A 17,442-nucleotide genomic window follows, 5' to 3' on the forward strand; every position below is an offset into this window, starting at 1 on the left:
CTTGGAGATACATGGGTTTACTGATGCGGATTGGGCAGGAAATCCGAATGATAGAAAGTCAACCGCAGGATACTTCACCTTTATTGGAGGTAATCTTGTGACATGGAGAAGTAAGAAGCAGAAGGTGGTAGCACTCTCTAGCGCGGAGGCATAGTTTCGCGGAATCAAAAGTGGATTGACCGAGCTACTATGGCTAAGGAGGATTATGAAAGAATTGGGCATGGACTCATCGAAGACCTGCAAATTGTTTTGCGATAACAAGGCAGCCATCAGCATTTCTGAGAACCCGGTTCAGCATGATCGAACCAAACATGTTGAAGTTGACAGACACTTCATAAAGGAGAACATTGAAGCAAAGATAGTGGAGATGCCATTTGTCAAGTCCGAAGATCAGTTGGCGGACATCCTTACAAAGGCAGTGAACTCGAAACTATTTCGGGAAGTATTGTGCAAGTTGAGCATCGGTAACCCCGTCGCTTAACTTGAGGGGGAGTGTTGGAGAAGAATGCACCGAATCAGGGAAAAGATATACGAGAATCAATCTTTACCAAGTATAGGAGATTTGGAATCAATGTAATTATGTTAATTAGGTTTACCATATAGATGAGTCCTTAGCCCTATATATTGATGCTATGTGTATAATGTAAATTCATTGAGAAATAATATATCGATTCTACCGATACTTTAACAGTACTGGTGATGTTGCTTGGGGCAAATTAAACTTGGTGATTGGATCGTGCTTGTGCTCGGCTTCCAATTTAGAAAAATTAAACCAATTTGAAGTCGTCAAGGGAATGGAGTCGTCCAATTTGAAAACAGTAATCCAATTTGAATCCTCGTCGTGAATCAAGACAACTAGGGCGGGAGCGGATTTAGAAAGACCTAAGTTGAGAAAATCGCCACTCTCAATCAAATTGAGCCATGACTTGGAAACGCATTTGCAAATTGCGATGTTTCTAAGAGAGAGTCTCGATAGGATGCCGATGACAATTTCTGAGGGCAGCTCTCCCCACAAATCTTGATTCATTTTTCCTTCACCTTCCAACTTTCTACTCCACATAAACCACATGATACAAACACGATAAATTAAAGTTGAATGAGTTCACATAATATACCTCTTTAAAAACGGATTAGTACTAGTATTATTTTTTAAACCAAATCTTTGCGAGATAAGGGAAGAGATATGCTCGAATTAAAATTAAAATTTCATGCCTTTTTACATTATTTCTATTTATAACACAAAATAAATAAATAAAAATGTTTCTGTTTGCATGAACAGTTTGACGTGATTAACTCTATTTTTCAATTAGGATTAGGGTTAGGACATTGTGCTAAATCGCTACGGGTTTATTTGTACAAATTGTTGTCTCATTTATTCAAATTACTTTATAGAATCTGAGAATAATGTAACAAACACGGCAATCATATTATACTCGTAAAAAGAAACCAATCTTTGAATTTGTAGAACTAGCAACTTCTGCCAGTTAAATAAATGTGCTCTCTTTATAACAAACATTTCATAATGTGTAATACTAGTACACGTGATCGAATTAGAACCCAAATTTTAACCTAAACCAATGAAAAAGGCTAAAACTTAAACAACAGCTATTTTAATCAACCCCAAAAAACAAAAAAAACTATCACAAAGGTTTTTTTCTCTCCATGTTTTCTGGCTTTACAGAACAGTACATCCAGCACCACCTCCCTATGTTCATGAACTCACAATGTCTTTGATCCCTCCCCTGTTAATGGAAGCTGTAAACTACAACAGAACAATATCAACAACAATTCACCATCATAGAGTTATTCGATAAAATTTCCAGTTACATCACATTTATCACAAGGCAGAGTGTCGAGCAAATTTCAAATCACACACTACAAAGATGTCAACTTGCATGATGGAAATATTAAATATGATGAAGGCTGAGAGAAATTAATGTATAGTGAACTGAGACAAATATAATAAATACATGATGAAAATAAATATAATGTGGACTTGTATGTTATATCTCCCACACATAGAATATACTTTTTGTGTCACCTTACTTTCTTTATATTCCTTCAATCTGACATAAGTTGGGATGCAAAATATGTTTACAGTTAGTTACCTGCTTTGGATAGCAAGAAAAAAGTTAGCATTGAATCAATCAATTTTATTTAGTTTTTTTGGATAAATTATATTAACTTTAAATCAATGTATATTAAACATTAGTGACAGCAGAGTACTTTTCCTAATAAATGTATCATGTATGAGGCTGGTAGAGTCTGATAGCAAAGGATGACTATAGGTTGGAAACTAGAGCAAGTAGAGATATGTAGTTTAAATTGTAGGAAAGCGGAGTAGTAAGGTAAATTGAAGTCAAGTTCCTGTTTATACAGGTAAATAGTAATAACAAAATCAGGGGAAATGAATTGAAGCCTAGGAATTAAGTGTCCACTCTTCACAACAAAAAATGGAGCAAATCACAGGCATTATCAATTAATTAATCTTAGGTTGGTGGGGTAAAGTTTATCAGTATAGCCTAAGCAGATCACAGTTGAAAGTTGACAGTAACTAAGATTTTGAACCAATTCAAACTTTCAATGAAATTGTTTTTTCAACATTAAGGTAATGGATGATAGAACTAAAGAGATTGCAATCATTAGGTTGCGAACACATGATCTGGTAGCAATAAATAGCAGCACAAGGTTAAAAGCACGATCTACAATTTATAAACCAAACTCATTATGAATTCAAGATAGAGTAATAGTTGAATGAATTCCAAATCAAGTACCCCAATACAACAGTTCCAAGATCAGTAAATATAACCAAATCAAGCAAGTAACCAAATCAGAGACGGTCATCAAACTCAAAAGCCAAGTAGTAATTTACCTGCAAGATGTTCTCAAAGGTTCCGGCGGGATAGCTAGCTCCGAGGTTCAGTGGTGTGGTGAGCAGCTGCATGCCGAATATCAAACTGATCTACATTCACCAAAGGAGCAGCCGTTTCATTCCTGATCCGCTTTAGATTTGGGCTAACCAATCCCTTATGCCTTAACCCATACAAGTTGAGAACTTGATTATCTGCAAAGTTGAAAGCTCTCTCCATACCCCTCAAACACCTCTCCACTGAATAATCTCCAGATTTACTACAGGGCTTGCAGCCCACAAAATGCGTCACCAGCGGCCACCTCTCATCTCCCATTCCCGGGTGGTTCTTCTCAATCATCTCCTCATACCTATCCACCAAACTCTCCCAAAATCCGTGCAAGTAAAAGGAGTTCTCCACAAACACCTTGCTCAGCCACTGCTTCTGCGAAAGCAACAAGTATATCAAAGCAGACTGGTCATCGGCCTCAAAGGCCGGACGCCCCTTCAGATAGGCCGTCAAGATCTTTCCAGCCTCCTCACGCATCGGGCCCTTGGGTCCCATAGGGGCCCAAGCATCCAACAAATCCAACGACCACTGGCAGTTCCGGAACAGGAAACTTCCTGTGTTCAACGCAATCCACGACTTCTGATTGAACAACAAATCAGGAAAGCCATGGATGACCATGTTATAATCCTTATACTTGGCAATAGGAATATCAAACACCATATCCGTAAACATAGCATCACTATCCATCCACCAAATCCACTCCACATCTGGATGCGACAACATCAACCGCCGCAGCAGCGGCAATTTCGCCCAAAACCCGGCCATTTCCTTATCCAAATGAGCCATATTATACAGGATCTCAATTCCATGAATCCTACAGTAATCAATCTTGTTTTTCAGAGACTTCAGCAAGTAATGATCACCAATCGCATTGTCACAAGGCGCCGGCTGCGAACCAGTCACAAGCAGAATCCTAGGTTTTCCCTTAACATAACTCGGAAATTGGTGGTTTTTCTCAAGCCATACCTTGCGATCTTCGTCCCAAGTGCTGATCCTCGGCCCTAAGCTGAAGGTATCATTGAGGCTGAGATATCGCACAGGCGCCTCGTCCGGGTCGCTCGGATCCTTGTCGGATCGGATCTCATCGAGGATCTTATCCGTTTCCTTAGTCAGATGCTGATTCTCCGCGTCGGCTTCGGAGGAGACGAGGTTCCCGAGCCCAATCGTGCCTCGCAGCACCAGAATCGTGACGAAGCCGCAGAGGATTGTGATCTTGATGTTGTTGAACGTCTTGTGCATCTGCCGCCCCCGAGGCAGCAGAGCTGCGGCACGGCCCCGCGCTCCTCCGTTCACAGCGGCGTTCGCCGTCGGTAGGGCGCCGGAGCTCCGCTTCTGAGCGGAGAAAGCTCCCTCCGATCCCATCTACTCGGATTCAAGCTGCTAAAGTGAGAAAAAGGTAGGGTTTATAAGCAGGAAGAGTGTGGGCTTAGCAAGTCGTCCACGATTCAGAAAATTTAGTATGCACACATTTCCCACCTCGATATTCCTCTCCCCTCACTTTAGAGGAAAAAAATGGGATGAATGTGGAGAAGAGGAAGTGGAGACGAAGAAGGAAGCAAGCAAGCAAAGCACCGACTGCGATTTTCTTTCTTCTTTTCTTTTTTGGTGGCATCTTAGATTAATTTAATGCGAGGTTTTGGATTTTTTAATGATAATTAGTGGGTCACTTGGAAAATTAATTATAATAAATTAAAAATACGACGACGATGGTTAATTAAGGCGACAAAGGCGCTATCTATGGGCTGGATTTCACGCGTCTGTGTGAAGTTTGTTTTTCACCATTTTTGTTTCGAGTGTTTTCTGAATTTCGTGGTTAGGTTACCTGTGAGGGCTGCTGAATTCGACGGTGAAATGATAACCATGTGATCGGAATCCAAGGCCAAATCGACCGTTCATATTTTGCCGATGAAAAGTGGTTATATTTCTAAAAAATGAAACCGTCGATCCAATCCGAGGCCAAATCGACGGTAGTAGATTGGAATATTGAAGGTAATAGTAGTATGGAAAATGTGACCAGGCTTTGCACACAGTAGATGCAAATGACAAGTGATTTGAAAAATATAATAGTGTTAGGTGTGGCCGAATTGTGTGGGGATCATTCCATGTGTGGCCATTTATTTACTCTTCTCACACTCTCCATATCTTTCTTATCTATATTATTATATTCAATACACATTTTGTTTAACATGAGCATGGACCGGACCTTAAATGAACTGAATTATTGTTGTTCAATTCAATGTAATATGTAAAATCCAGAAACATTGAAAGATTGGTTGTTGAAAACATATTAGTAGACGAGTAGTTGGGTTGGTAAGATATTAGTGACAACTTTTTATTGACATATTAGGTTAAACTCAACATTTTGATGATAGTAATTCAACTTCCCCAATGTGTTTTTGGATTATTTTGTTTTCTAGGGTCAGAAATATATTGCATTGGATTAAATCCAATTATATGAGTATAATTTTTTTGTTAATATTAAGGGACACTAGTTTTAAAAAAGTAAAACTTTGGACGAATTTAGAAAATGGTCTTTAAGAATCACAACTTTTGAATGAACAATTTTCTCAATTCGATCTGAATAGAATTTTTTTTGAAGTTCACGGAAAATAACATGAGTTTTGGATTTAACGAGTTAGTAAGAGCATCCACAATGGCGCCAGCGCACCGCCTAGCCGAGCGCCGGCGATAGGCGGTTGCTAGGCAAACCATTGCAGGAGCCGAAAACCGCCGAGCGGTTTTTCGGAAATGAATTTCGCCTAGCGCTAGGCGGTCAAAAACCGCTGGGCTATGCGCTGGGCGATCCGCCCAGCGGTTTTTTTTTTCTTTTTCGAAACACTATATATACGCGATTTGCACTTCATTTTCATTCGCACCACTTGTATTAACGAGTACTCTCTCTATCTTAATTTCTGTACAAGATCAACACCGAGAAATGAGTAACGCGAGTGGTAGTAGTGGAGGTAGTGGGGGGGACGCTGAGGAGTACGAACGTCGAATGGCCGAAGCGCTTGAGGCATATACCAACCGCGGGATAGACCAATGGATGCAAAGCGCCTTGCAGCCGGCGGTACCTCGACCTCGGGCAGTTGTCCATCGCCGACAAGTGATTGATCGTGATCACGTAGTTGCACATCAGAGCCTATACGAAGACTATTTCGCAGAGGAGCCGCGGTTCAACGCCAACCTTTTCAGGCGACGTTTTAGGATGAGCAGAGCCCTGTTTATGCGTATTGTTAACGCCTTGGAGCAGCGATATATGTATTTCCGCTTCAGGCACGATGCTGCTGGCAGACCCGGCCACACACCTATTCAAAAGTGCACTGCGGCAATCCGGCAGTTGGCCTACGGAGGCGCGGCAGACATGTGGGACGAGTACCTCCACATCGGTGAGACGACTTCCCTGGAATGTATGAAGTATTTCTGTGAGGGCGTGATTGAAATATTTAGTGATCAGTACCTTCGAAGCCCTACCCCCCAAGACTGTCAGGATCTGATGCAGATGCACGGGGAGAAGCATGGGTTCCCGGGAATGTTAGGCAGCATAGATTGTATGCATTGGGAGTGGAAGAACTGTCCCACTTCCTGGAAGGGGTTCTACACGACCGGCTATAAGGGAAAGAATCCCACGATGATCCTCGAGGCCGTAGCTGATTACCGGCTGTGGATTTGGCATACGTATTTTGGGATAGCTGGGTCGAACAACGACCTCAACGTCCTCAACTCGTCGCCCCTTTTCAACGAGCAGTGCCAGGGCGTCGGGCCGGCCATCAGTTTTGTCACCAACGGCAACCGGCATGATATGAGCTACTACTTGGCCGATGGGATATACCCTAGGTGGCCCGTGTTTGTGAAGACGATCCGATCGCATCAGATGAGAGGAAGGCCTACTTTGCGGCACGGCAGGAGTCGGCACGCAAGGACGTGGAGCGCGCATTTGGTGTGCTCCAGTCTCGATGGGCGGCGGTTAGGGGTCCAACGTGTTTGTGGCATGTTGACTGCATTGCTGATATGATGTACGCTTGTATTATCATGCACAACATGATTGTCGAAGATGAAGGTGTACAACTGACTGATTGGGCCAACGACGATAATGAAGCCGGTCCAAGCCACGGCGTCGCCGCCGCCAACGTACGAGGTGGAGTACCTCACGATGAAGAAGCCCTCCTTCAAGCACATACCGACATGCGTCAGACGGATGCTCATATTCGACCCCAAAAGGATTTAATTGAAGAGTTATGGGCGCGGAGGATTGCAAGACGTTAGTTTTTATTTAAATTTATGTAATTTTTTAAAATGTAATTTATTATAAATTTAAATAAAATTGTTGCATTTTCCCATATCTGTGGCGTAAATTTAATTCCGTATTTTGTGTGATTGTTCATTATTTGTTTTATATAATTTTGAATGATGTGGCTGGGCTATGGCTGGGCTATTTGCTTGTTTTGATGATGTGACATGAGGATTTTTAGTGCTGATGATGTGGCAGGAAGAGTTTGTGGCTAGGCTATGGCTGGGCGAAAACCACTGTGGATGCCCTAACAGCTGTGAATCTGTGATTGAACACATAATTGAAAATTGCTGTGTGTCAATTCTAGTTTAATCCGACAATGATGGGATGCATAAATCAGTAATGGCGTGATTTTTGGAGTGGTGGCAATCCCAAAATTATAGTCAAAGTTTAGTTTACGCGTATTCGTTGTTTCGATTGCTGTAAACGGTAATTGGAAACTTTCATTTACTGAAAGTATTGTCACCAATCATCCGTTCACACCACATTCCGACTACACACCTAAAGGCCTTTTCAACGCGGCGGTTGTTCGATCAAATCAGATCATTCTCGGCATCCCGATCTACGCCGATCCGTTCAATTTCAAGGTGCGTGGACTTTGTTCTCTGATCCTCTCACAATTTCATCTATTGCGTTCTGAATTTTCGGTTGTTTTTATATTCCTTGTTGCAGTAGTTTCTAACATACTAGCGTTGATTCAGATGAGTCAAGCGTTCGAAGGTTATGAGCGGCAGTACTGCGAGCTGTCTGCTAACCTATCCAAAAAGATTACTTCAGCAAGTCTCCTTGATGGAGGTGAGGCGACTGTGCTATTTTATACATTTTGTTATTCAATGTGGAGTTTTTGATTCGACTGCAGTAGCTGAATTAAGTTCACTATTCAATTATATGTTCTTGACATTAGGTTTTTCAATTTGGCATCCCAATTGTAAGAGAATTAATTTTGACATTGGTGCTAAGATTAGACCAGGAACTTGGACTTGCTTTCTTAACTTGTTAACTGATAGTATGATACTTGATGGAGTACGGACTAAACAAGCCCAACAGCAGTGACGGCCCATCAGCCCAAAGCCCAAGGAAGAGTATCAGATCGGCATTACCAAAGAGTTCGGCCCCAGCCTACAGCTCGGTAAAAGCCGACCAATCAAGCTCTACTCTCAGACCGGCAAAAGCTGCTCGGCAATAGTTCAGCAGTTCGGTCTCAGTATTTGACCGAACTGGGAGATAGTCAACTCATGTCAGAACCTCCACGATCTCCACTACACCCACGATCTATTTAGTGGTGTCAAGCAGCCATTAACTCATGCAGGATAGTGGGCCCATGCAGGATCGCATGACCTCCACGACATCCACAACCATCATTAGTGGTGATGCAAGCCACGATCTTAGTTCAATGTATAAATAGAACTTAGATCAGATAGATGGGGTGCTCTGCTCTCTAGAGATAAAATATCAAATAGCAAGTTTGTATTTGTAAGCTGTAAAAACAGATCAAGCAATACAACTCTGCCCTCTTTTCGTCCCGTGGACGTAGATTTACCTCGGTAAATCGAACCACGTAAAATCATTTGTGTCGTGATCTGTATTTTTCCTGCATTCACAAACATCAGAAATTCGCCGATTCATCACTGGCGCCGTCTGTGGGAAACAGAGAACCAAATTTGTGATAAAGCGAGTTTTTGATCCTCTTCTACCAAAAAAATGCATACCAGATCACATAACACCCGTGCCTCCGTCCGTGATAACCATGAGGAAGCTAATCCAGCAGCCCATAGGCCTGGAAAGCAGCCTCGTGAAAAATCTACTTCCAGTTCTCACGGAGAAGGAACAAGCCGCTCAAAAGGTCCACACACCGAGTCTTCCCAGCAGCCTGATTTGAATGAGGCTGTCAAGCTGTTCTTGGCTGAGAAGCAGGATGAGTTCTTAGCCTTCCTGCAAAAGAGCCAAGAGCCGAAGACGAAAAGGGTGGATTCTCCTTCCTCCTCCAGACATGAAAGTCACTACCGCAGTAGTGCCGTGTCTTCCGGAAAGAAGAATCCTCAACCCCGACATGTTCCTGTTCCTCCTCGGTACCGGAACCACAGGAGAACTCCATCTCCTCCGTACCGAAGAGATGTCAGTTCGTCTGAAACGAACTGCAATAAGCCAACGATTGTGAAGTCCAAGCTTCTACAGAAGATACAAGACCACAATTCAGCTTAAACAAGCAGCTCGTCTGAAACGAACTGCAATAAGCCAACGATTGTGAAGTCCAAGCTTCTAAAGAGGATACAAGACCACAATTCGGCTTAAACAAGCAGTTCGTCTGAAACGAGCTGCAAGCTAACGATTGTGAGTCCAAGCTTCTAAAGAGGATACAAGACCGCAATTCGGCTTAAACAAGCAGTTCGTCTGAAACGAGCTGCAAGCTAACGATTGTGAGTCCAAGCTTCTAAAGAGGATACAAGACCGCAATTCGGCTTAAACAAGCAGTTCGTCTGAAACGAGCTGCAAGCTAACGATTGTGAGTCCAAGCTTCTAAAGAGGATACAAGACCGCAATTCGGCTTAAACAAGCAGTTCGTCTGAAACGAGCTGCAAGCTAACGATTGTGAGTCCAAGCTTCTAAAGAGGATACAAGACCACAATTCGGCTTAAACAAGCAGTTCGTCTGAAACGAGCTGCAAGCTAACGATTGTGAAGTCCAAGCTTCTAAAGAGGATACAAGACCACAATTCAGCTTAAGAATCAAGCACTTCGTCTGAAACGAGCTGCAACAAAAGTCCGATTCACGCGATAAAACTTGCCTGAATTAGGACAAGGGAAAGTCCGATCCACGCGATAAAACTCGCCGAATTAGGACAAGGGAAAGTTCGATCCCAGCGATAAAACTCGCCAAATTAGGACCAAAGACGAGTCCGGTCAAAGATGTTTATTTCATCAGACCAAAGACGAGTCCGGTCAAAGATGTTTATTTCATCAGACCAAAGACGAGTCCGGTCAAAGATGTTTATTTCATCAGACCAAAGACGAGTCCGGTCAAAGATGTTTATTTCATCAGACCAAAGACGAGTCCGGTCAAAGATGTTTATTTCATCAGACCAAAGACGAGTCCGGTCAAAGATGTTTATTTCATCCGACCAAAGACGAGTCCGGTCAAAGATGTTTATTTCATCCGACCAAAGACGAGTCCGGTCAAAGGTGTTTATTTCATCAGACCAAAGACGAGTCCGGTCAAAGATGTTTATTTCATCAGACCAAAGACGAGTCCGGTCAAAGATGTTTATTTCATCCGACCAAAGACGAGTCCGGTCAAAGGTGTTTATTTCATCAGACCAAAGACGAGTCCGGTCAAAGATGTTTATTTCATCAGACCAAAGACGAGTCCGGTCAAAGATGTTTATTTCATCCGACCAAAGACGAGTCCGGTCAAAGATGTTTATTTCATCCGACCAAAGACGAGTCCGGTCAAAGATGTTTATTTCATCCGACCAAAGACGAGTCCGGTCAAAGATGTTTATTTCATCAGACCAAAGACGAGTCCGGTCAAAGATGTTTATTTCATCAGACCAAAGACGAGTCCGGTCAAAGATGTTTATTTCATCAGACCAAAGACGAGTCCGGTCAAAGATGTTTATTTCATCAGACCAAAGACGAGTCCGGTCAAAGATGTTTATTTCATCAGACCAAAGACAAACATCAACTTACCCCGTACCTTTATCCAGGATGCCGAAGTGACTCGCTTCGCCGAAGTGATTCACTTCGCTTTTCGGGGGGGGTAGTGATGGAGTACGGACTAAACAAGCCCAACAGCAGTGACGGCCCATCAGCCCAAAGCCCAAGGAAGAGTATCAGATCGGCATTACCAAAGAGTTCGGCCCCAGCCTACAGCTCGGTAAAAGCCGACCAATCAAGCTCTACTCTTAGACCGGCAAAAGCTGCTCGGCAATAGTTCAGCAGTTCGGTCTCAGTATTTGACCGAACTGGGAGATAGTCAACTCATGTCAGAACCTCCACGATCTCCACTACACCCACGATCTATTTAGTGGTGTCAAGCAGCCATTAACTCATGCAGGATAGTGGGCCCATGCAGGATCGCATGACCTCCACGACATCCACAACCATCATTAGTGGTGATGCAAGCCACGATCTTAGTTCAATGTATAAATAGAACTTAGATCAGATAGATGGGGTGCTCTCTCTCTCTCGCTCTCTAGAGATAAAATATCAAATAGCAAGTTTGTATTTGTAAGCTGTAAAAAACAGATCAAGCAATACAACTCTGCCCTCTTTTCGTCCCGTGGACGTAGATTTACCTCGGTAAATCGAACCACGTAAAATCATTTGTGTCGTGATCTGTATTTTTCCTGCATTCACAAACATCAGAAATTCGCCGATTCATCAATACTGCATACTGCAATCAAGTTTAAACAGCTGGAGGAATTTATACACGAACACCATAACTTTGGACTTTATGTACTTAAGAGCAGCAGATAGAATTGAACTGATAGCTCACGAGTCATGAGAAACGTTTATTAACAGAGTTCTTCATGTATTTATGTATTTGTCTGCATTTGTGCACTGCTGTTTTGCTGAATACACAACCCCGTTGTTGATGCAGAACAAAAGAAACAGAAAGTATTTGAAATACAGACACGATTGGGGGATGCTGAGTCATTGGTATTGTATTTCAAACAAGTAAAAATGACATATAATGACTTCTTAAAATGTAAACTTACACTTTGAGCTTACTGTCTAGATACGTAAAATGGATCTTGAAGCTAGGAGCTTGCCACCGAGTGTGAAGGCCATGCTTCTTGCCAAACTAAGAGAATATAAAAATGATTTGAACAATTTGAAATCAGAAGTTAAGAGAATCACATCAGCTAATGCCAATCAAGCTGCAAGGGATGAGTTGTTGGAATCTGGATTGACAGATACAATGGCGGTATTGTCTCCTTTTTTCCTATTCTTATTGCAGAAATGATACTTTATGCTGGATGATTGTTCATTTACAATTTGAGACATCCTGTTAAACAGAAATTATCAATAAATCATATAGTTCAGTTGCATTTGTATTTGGCTTTCCAAGAGTAATCCCTAATAATTGGAAACTTTCGTTTTGATTAACTTTTCATATTGGGAAGTTTCCTTTGATGCCCCTCATGGGTAACTAAGATTTTGGGGCAAGTGATGGCAGCAGTTGTAGGGCTCAAACTCTACTCCCTTGCTAATACTTCTTTAGTTGATCTTGATTCTTGTAGCAGGCTTGCCTAGTGAAGTTTGCTCTTCACATGTGGTTTGTGGGCGTGAGAGTCGAGTTCATTCTATGCACTCCATAATAAATGAGTTCTTGTCACTGGGATAAAACAACATTAGAAAATCTAAGCAAGAGTTTGTGAAATTTCAATTTTTTAAGTTTTACAAAATAAAGACTGGAACAGTTTCATTTTTCTGTTCTTTTTTCGTGCAAGAGATACTTCTATTATTATTGCATAGTGTATGATCAGTTACTGGCCCAAATTTTGCATAGCATTATTTATTGAAAAGTTTCAAGTATACCCTTTGTGCAGGTATCAGCTGATCAAAGAGCAAGGCTGTTGATGTCAACTGAAAGACTAAATAAGACAGGCGAAAGGGTCAGAGAAAGTAGAAAAACAATGCTCGAAACTGAGGAGCTTGGTGTCTCAATTCTTCAAGATCTGCATCAACAACGTCAATCACTTCTGCATGCACATGGCACTGTAGGTTTTACTCTCTTTAGCTTCTAATGTTGTGGTTTCAACTCTCAAGAATTGTCCATTTTGATATAGTTTTGCTGAGCCAAAATCTTCACATAAGGTTCAATTCTGCTACTAACATGAATAATTAGTGGAGTACTATAAGATTCATTCTCGTCACATACCTTCAGCAGTAAGCGATGAAGCGTGATACTGTTTGAGTTCAAAAGATTGATTTATTGACGGAGTTATGTTCTGCAGCTTCACGGGGTGGATGACAACATAGGCCGGAGCAAAAAGATTCTCACCAACATGTCAAGAAGGATGAACAGAAATAAGTGGATGATTGGAACAGTTATTGCAGTCTTGATTATTGCAATTCTTCTCGTTCTTTACTTCAAGCTGATCCATTAGATCGTCAGCTCTGATGATTGGACATCCTGTTTTATTTTTCCACTCCCAAATGTGGATGTCTTAAAATACACCATTTTTTATGATGTGTGATTGTCGCTTTCTTGATTTTGTTGGACTTAATTTGCATCTCAAAATATTATGGTAACTGTAATATGATAACGCTTCGATCAATTGAAAGGCAAGACACTGGAAAGTCACGAACATTGTATGTAATTCCTTTTGTTCCTGATGAAATGTTAAAATACAAGAAATGCTACTCAGATGAAAGTATTTAACACTATAAAACTTGTAAGTTGAATCTTGATTACAAATAAATAACTTTCTAAGAGAAATGTATTAGTATAAAATGACTTCATTTGCATCATCAGTACTGAGTTCTTATATGACTATCCAAAGGGTATCCTATCCAGCAGTTAGGGCGCTATCAAACTAGCAATTATCATGAACTTGGATGAACAATCAGTTTTTTTGCCACTAATCGGATGCCGGCATTTTGCTGAAAGTCGTAGGCAACCAAAGCGAAATAGGCATCAACAACATGCCCCGGAGTGAACAACGAATTCAGTCCAGCAACATCGTATCTGCTAAACACAAGCTTGTGTGTGGTTGAAATCTCCTTCTGGTATATCTCTGTTGTCCATCGGTTGATTTCACCGTCTGCTAAAGTGGGTACGCTGCGTAGCATAAAGTAAAGTTAGATATTCAATTCTATCCCAGCATTAATCAAAAGCGACAACATTCAGTTATCTTCTATTTTGACAGTTACATCATTCCTTTCTTGGTCTAGAAAGAAAAGGGGAAAGAACTTACTGCAATCGGACAGTGGGAGAGTTGAAGAACCCTTGCTTCCTAGCTACTACATGATGCCACTCAGAGGAGCTACCAGAATCAGTCGAAAGCTTCTGCGCTAGCCTATCAGCTCCATCTAGAATATTGCACAACTTTGGTGATGCATCCACAACAAAATTCAAACGTGGCCGACCAGAATGATCAACAAACTTCGTGCTGATCCCAAAACGAACTTTCAAGCTTGCACATTTAAGTTGCAATGGGAAGTTTTGGTGTAATATTTGTATTCTTTGAATTCCAGGGTAAAAAGGTGCAAGAGTAACAGATATTGAAGGTATTGAAACACCATCAGGCTCCAAGAAGTCATTAAAGCTGTCGAAACATCCATCCACTACTGAAGTTGAAGACTCTTGAGATGGTATAGCAGCTTTATCTTCTTCTTCTTCTTCTTCTTCTTCTTCTTCTTCTTCTTCTTCCATACTGTCCTCAGGAAGAGGCTCTTCCATTCCAGCACGCATACCGCCCAAGTCAAATGGACCAGCACCGGCTGCACTGGGTTCAGCTGACACATTCGCTTGACCAACCGTACACGCCTTAAGCATATCTACTGAGAATGGAGATAATGTTGATGGAAATTCAATCTTCATTGGAGATGGCGACGATGTTGATGGACATGAAAACCTGTCGCTAGGTGGTTTGATAATTTCATCCTTCCCAATCTGCTGTGTGGAATTTTTTCCATTAGTTCGTCTTCTTGTGGTCGCATTGGGAAAAACCTCGCTGTTCTCAATTAATATGTCTGGAAGGGTGGATTCCTGCGGCAAAGTGAAAGGCCAATATCATAGCTGATTCAACACTTCTATCGAACATTTGACAGCTTCAAAAAAGAACTAAAGCAGGATATGGGGAGAGTAGATGAATTGCTCAGTTAGAGTTTGACAAAAGGAAGCAAGTTTCCATTTCATATTACAAAACTATTGGTGTGAGACTAAATCTGTCGTAATCACCACTTTAAGAAATACTCCCTCCGTCCCATAAAAATATGGGCAATGAGTATGGCACGGGAATGAAGACAAATTGGTAAAGTAAGAGAGAGAGGAGAATGGTATGATAAAGTAAGAAAGATAAGAAGAATGGTAGTTAAAGTAGTATTAGTGGATAGTGGGACCTACATTATTAAATTGATAAAACTTTCCAAAAATGGAATGCACATATTTTTGTGGGACGGACGAAAATTGAAAGTGCACATATTTTAATGGGACGTAGCATTTTAGCCCTCACATTGTCACGTAAACAAGCTGATACGGAAAAGAATGGGCCTCTTGTAAAAATCATTTCATAAAAGTAGAACTCGTGTTTTTGGGTGACGAAATTCCAGTTCGTAGTTACACACAAATTAGCAAAACACAACCTTCCAGCTATCACCATATTTCCCTTTACCAACTCTTCAGAAGAATAATAAATGATGCCATTGGATAATCTCATTTTATGTGGAAAAAGATGCAGCCGAATGGTGTAAAAATAATAGACAATAAAGCTCATTCCACAGAGCTCGAGAATCCCCATAAAAGCTACAAATTTGAGAAATTACCAAAAACAGGACTGTTGCACAGTACTTAAGGACTTCAAGATTCATGCGTACATCATCCAGACTCCTGGAGAATAGCATCAAATTGTCAGCAAAGTAAAATTTCAACAGAGAGACAAAATCGCAAATCTCTACGATCTTGAAATTTTTTTTTAAAAAAAGAGAAATCTCGTTGTGCATAATCAAATGAATAGGTAGTTATCAAACATGCCACAAATTATAGTAATATAGTGTTGAATAACATTTTAAGACAAATAAAAGCATTTGCATCTCAGATAGATAAATCCATTGATCATTAAAGTAACGGGTAAGAACATGACACGAAAATAAAGAGATCACACTCACCTATGTGTTTGCTTTCCAAGCCCAAAATATGATGCAAGAGTTGCCATCTGAAAGCAAATCTCAGTATCATTACTCAATTAACATATGAAGCATGCACCTAAAATTAAATTTTAGCTATATTATGATGTATGAGGCCGACTAGTACAGAACCAAAATCAATATGGGGTTCCTGTAGCAAATATTGGCTAACAATCCTTGGTTTTCCTCTCTTCAGCAAATGGAAAAGGGAAAAAAGAACTTGACAAGCATACATAAAAACAAATTATGCTTGATTTTCTATGTAAAAGAATTGCTCTGATGTGTATTTTAAAACAAAAGCTAAGATTTATCTTTTCGAATGATGATGGAAGCTCTAACAGTTCCGACTATAGTAAGTATATACCTTCATATCACCAGCTCTTCTTCCAAACTTTTGTGTTAGCAGTTGTAGCGTATCTATAGCTCCTTTAGGCTCTGGAGCTGGCCTGTTTATCTCGGAAAACGCCTCTCGTACACGAGGACAATCAAAACGCAATATGTTATGGCCAGCCCATATTCTTCCTGGTGTGCACAACATTGAAATAGTACAATATTATCAGAACTCAAAAATCTGAAGAAAAAAAAAGTGAATAAAACCAATCCGTTGTAAATCAACTAAACCACTGAAAATTTGTTAAGACTTAGTCAGAACAATAAATTATCACCAATAAATTATCACTGACCACAAATTCCAATCAAATGAATTAATACCCCATTCATCTTTGAGATTATTTCATGATTCATCGAATGCACAAAATCACGTATAACTCCTTTACCAATAAACATAAACCCTATTTCTCAAATTGAGCCGCAATTATAACAAACGGCAATAGCAAATGACGCAAAAAATCCAATCAAGTGGAACACAGCTTCTCATACTTAAAACACACCGCTGAATCCCTAATTCCGGAGAAAAACGAGAAATTACCGTGCAGCAGGTCGTACACTTGATCTGCGACATCAGCGAAATTCGGAGCAGGGACGAGGGTGTCCTTGGTGATGCCATTGCAGCGGACGGAGAGGGAGGTGATTAGCGAGGGGTCAGCGGGTCGGATAAGGGTGGAGTAGCTCCGGAGCTCCACCATCCTCATGGGGCAAACCACAATGGCTCCGAATTCCAAAAGGGCGTATCCCTGCCCCGTTCGGGTGGGGATCGTTGTCTCCACGTCGAAGAAGACTATCTCGGAGCTTTCTTCGGCCATTTTGTTCACTGATTTAGGTTGTTTGGAGGGAAAGGGAAGATGATGTATCAACTATTACGAGCATGAGTATATCTCATAGAGGAAGAAGGATTAAGGATTTTGGGTTTTAGAGAGAAAATGGAATACGTGTGAAAGAGTCACACGAAACAAGGATGCATGTGGTGTTACTGTTATGCCCC

General features: G+C 41.1%; 3 protein-coding genes across 7 annotated transcripts; 1 reads left to right on the top strand and 2 right to left on the bottom strand.

Annotated features, from left to right (window-relative positions):
- Positions 1-1,484: 1,484 nt before the first annotated feature.
- LOC121787517 (probable xyloglucan 6-xylosyltransferase 5) lies at positions 1,485-4,672 on the bottom strand. Of its 3 annotated transcripts, none has more exons than XM_042186264.1 (2): positions 2,873-4,669; positions 1,485-1,762 (listed from the first exon to the last, which is right to left on the bottom strand). In XM_042186264.1, exon 1 carries the CDS (start codon positions 4,278-4,280, stop codon positions 2,907-2,909), a length of 1,374 nt encoding a protein of 457 aa, XP_042042198.1. In that variant the 5' UTR covers positions 4,281-4,669; the 3' UTR covers positions 1,485-1,762; positions 2,873-2,906. The 3 variants fall into 3 exon arrangements, with proteins under 3 accessions (XP_042042198.1, XP_042042199.1, XP_042042200.1); XM_042186265.1 differs by having other exon boundaries at positions 1,485-1,755; positions 2,873-4,668; XM_042186266.1 differs by lacking the exon at positions 1,485-1,762 and adding an exon at positions 1,791-2,108 and having other exon boundaries at positions 2,873-4,672.
- Positions 4,673-7,491: 2,819 nt separating this feature from the next.
- Positions 7,492-13,547, top strand: LOC121787444 (vesicle transport v-SNARE 13-like). 3 transcript variants are annotated; one of them, XM_042186168.1, is made up of 6 exons: positions 7,492-7,796; positions 7,911-8,004; positions 11,809-11,867; positions 11,947-12,132; positions 12,761-12,931; positions 13,169-13,547. In XM_042186168.1, exons 2-6 carry the CDS (start codon positions 7,911-7,913, stop codon positions 13,319-13,321), a joined length of 663 nt encoding a protein of 220 aa, XP_042042102.1. In that variant the 5' UTR covers positions 7,492-7,796; the 3' UTR covers positions 13,322-13,547. The 3 variants fall into 3 exon arrangements, with proteins under 3 accessions (XP_042042102.1, XP_042042101.1, XP_042042100.1); XM_042186167.1 differs by having other exon boundaries at positions 7,493-7,796; positions 7,882-8,004; positions 11,947-12,135; XM_042186166.1 differs by having other exon boundaries at positions 7,494-7,796; positions 11,947-12,135.
- A 31-nt stretch (positions 13,548-13,578) lies between these two features.
- Positions 13,579-17,401, bottom strand: LOC121787443 (protein NEN1-like). The gene is made up of 6 exons (XM_042186165.1): positions 16,990-17,401; positions 16,426-16,583; positions 16,044-16,090; positions 15,702-15,765; positions 14,132-14,925; positions 13,579-13,995 (listed from the first exon to the last, which is right to left on the bottom strand). Exons 1-6 carry the CDS (start codon positions 17,261-17,263, stop codon positions 13,761-13,763), a joined length of 1,572 nt encoding a protein of 523 aa, XP_042042099.1. The 5' UTR covers positions 17,264-17,401; the 3' UTR covers positions 13,579-13,760.
- Positions 17,402-17,442: the final 41 nt, after the last annotated feature.

Source organism: Salvia splendens, chromosome 22 (assembly GCF_004379255.2).
Source record: "Salvia splendens isolate huo1 chromosome 22, SspV2, whole genome shotgun sequence".
In the NCBI taxonomy this organism is placed as follows: domain Eukaryota; kingdom Viridiplantae; phylum Streptophyta; class Magnoliopsida; order Lamiales; family Lamiaceae; genus Salvia; species Salvia splendens.

What these genes read in the sequence shown, in the direction of transcription:
- LOC121787443 (XM_042186165.1), bottom strand. Translation starts at nt 17,263, where the DNA reads ATGGCCGAAGAAAGCTCCGAGATAGTCTTCTTCGACGTGGAGACAACG. An exon ending in GAAGAGCTGGTGATATGAAG is followed by an intron (nt 16,091 to 16,425) that starts GTATATACTTAC and finishes ATTTGCTTTCAG; the next exon opens with ATGGCAACTCTTGCATCATA. An exon ending in CTTGGAAAGCAAACACATAG is followed by an intron (nt 15,766 to 16,043) that starts GTGAGTGTGATC and finishes GCTATTCTCCAG; the next exon opens with GAGTCTGGATGATGTACGCA.
- LOC121787444 (XM_042186167.1), top strand. Translation starts at nt 7,911, where the DNA reads ATGAGTCAAGCGTTCGAAGGTTATGAGCGGCAGTACTGCGAGCTGTCT. An exon ending in AGCAAGTCTCCTTGATGGAG is followed by an intron (nt 8,005 to 11,808) that starts GTGAGGCGACTG and finishes TTGTTGATGCAG; the next exon opens with AACAAAAGAAACAGAAAGTA. An exon ending in TGGGGGATGCTGAGTCATTG is followed by an intron (nt 11,868 to 11,946) that starts GTATTGTATTTC and finishes CTTACTGTCTAG; the next exon opens with ATACGTAAAATGGATCTTGA.
- LOC121787517 (XM_042186264.1), bottom strand. Translation starts at nt 4,280, where the DNA reads ATGGGATCGGAGGGAGCTTTCTCCGCTCAGAAGCGGAGCTCCGGCGCC.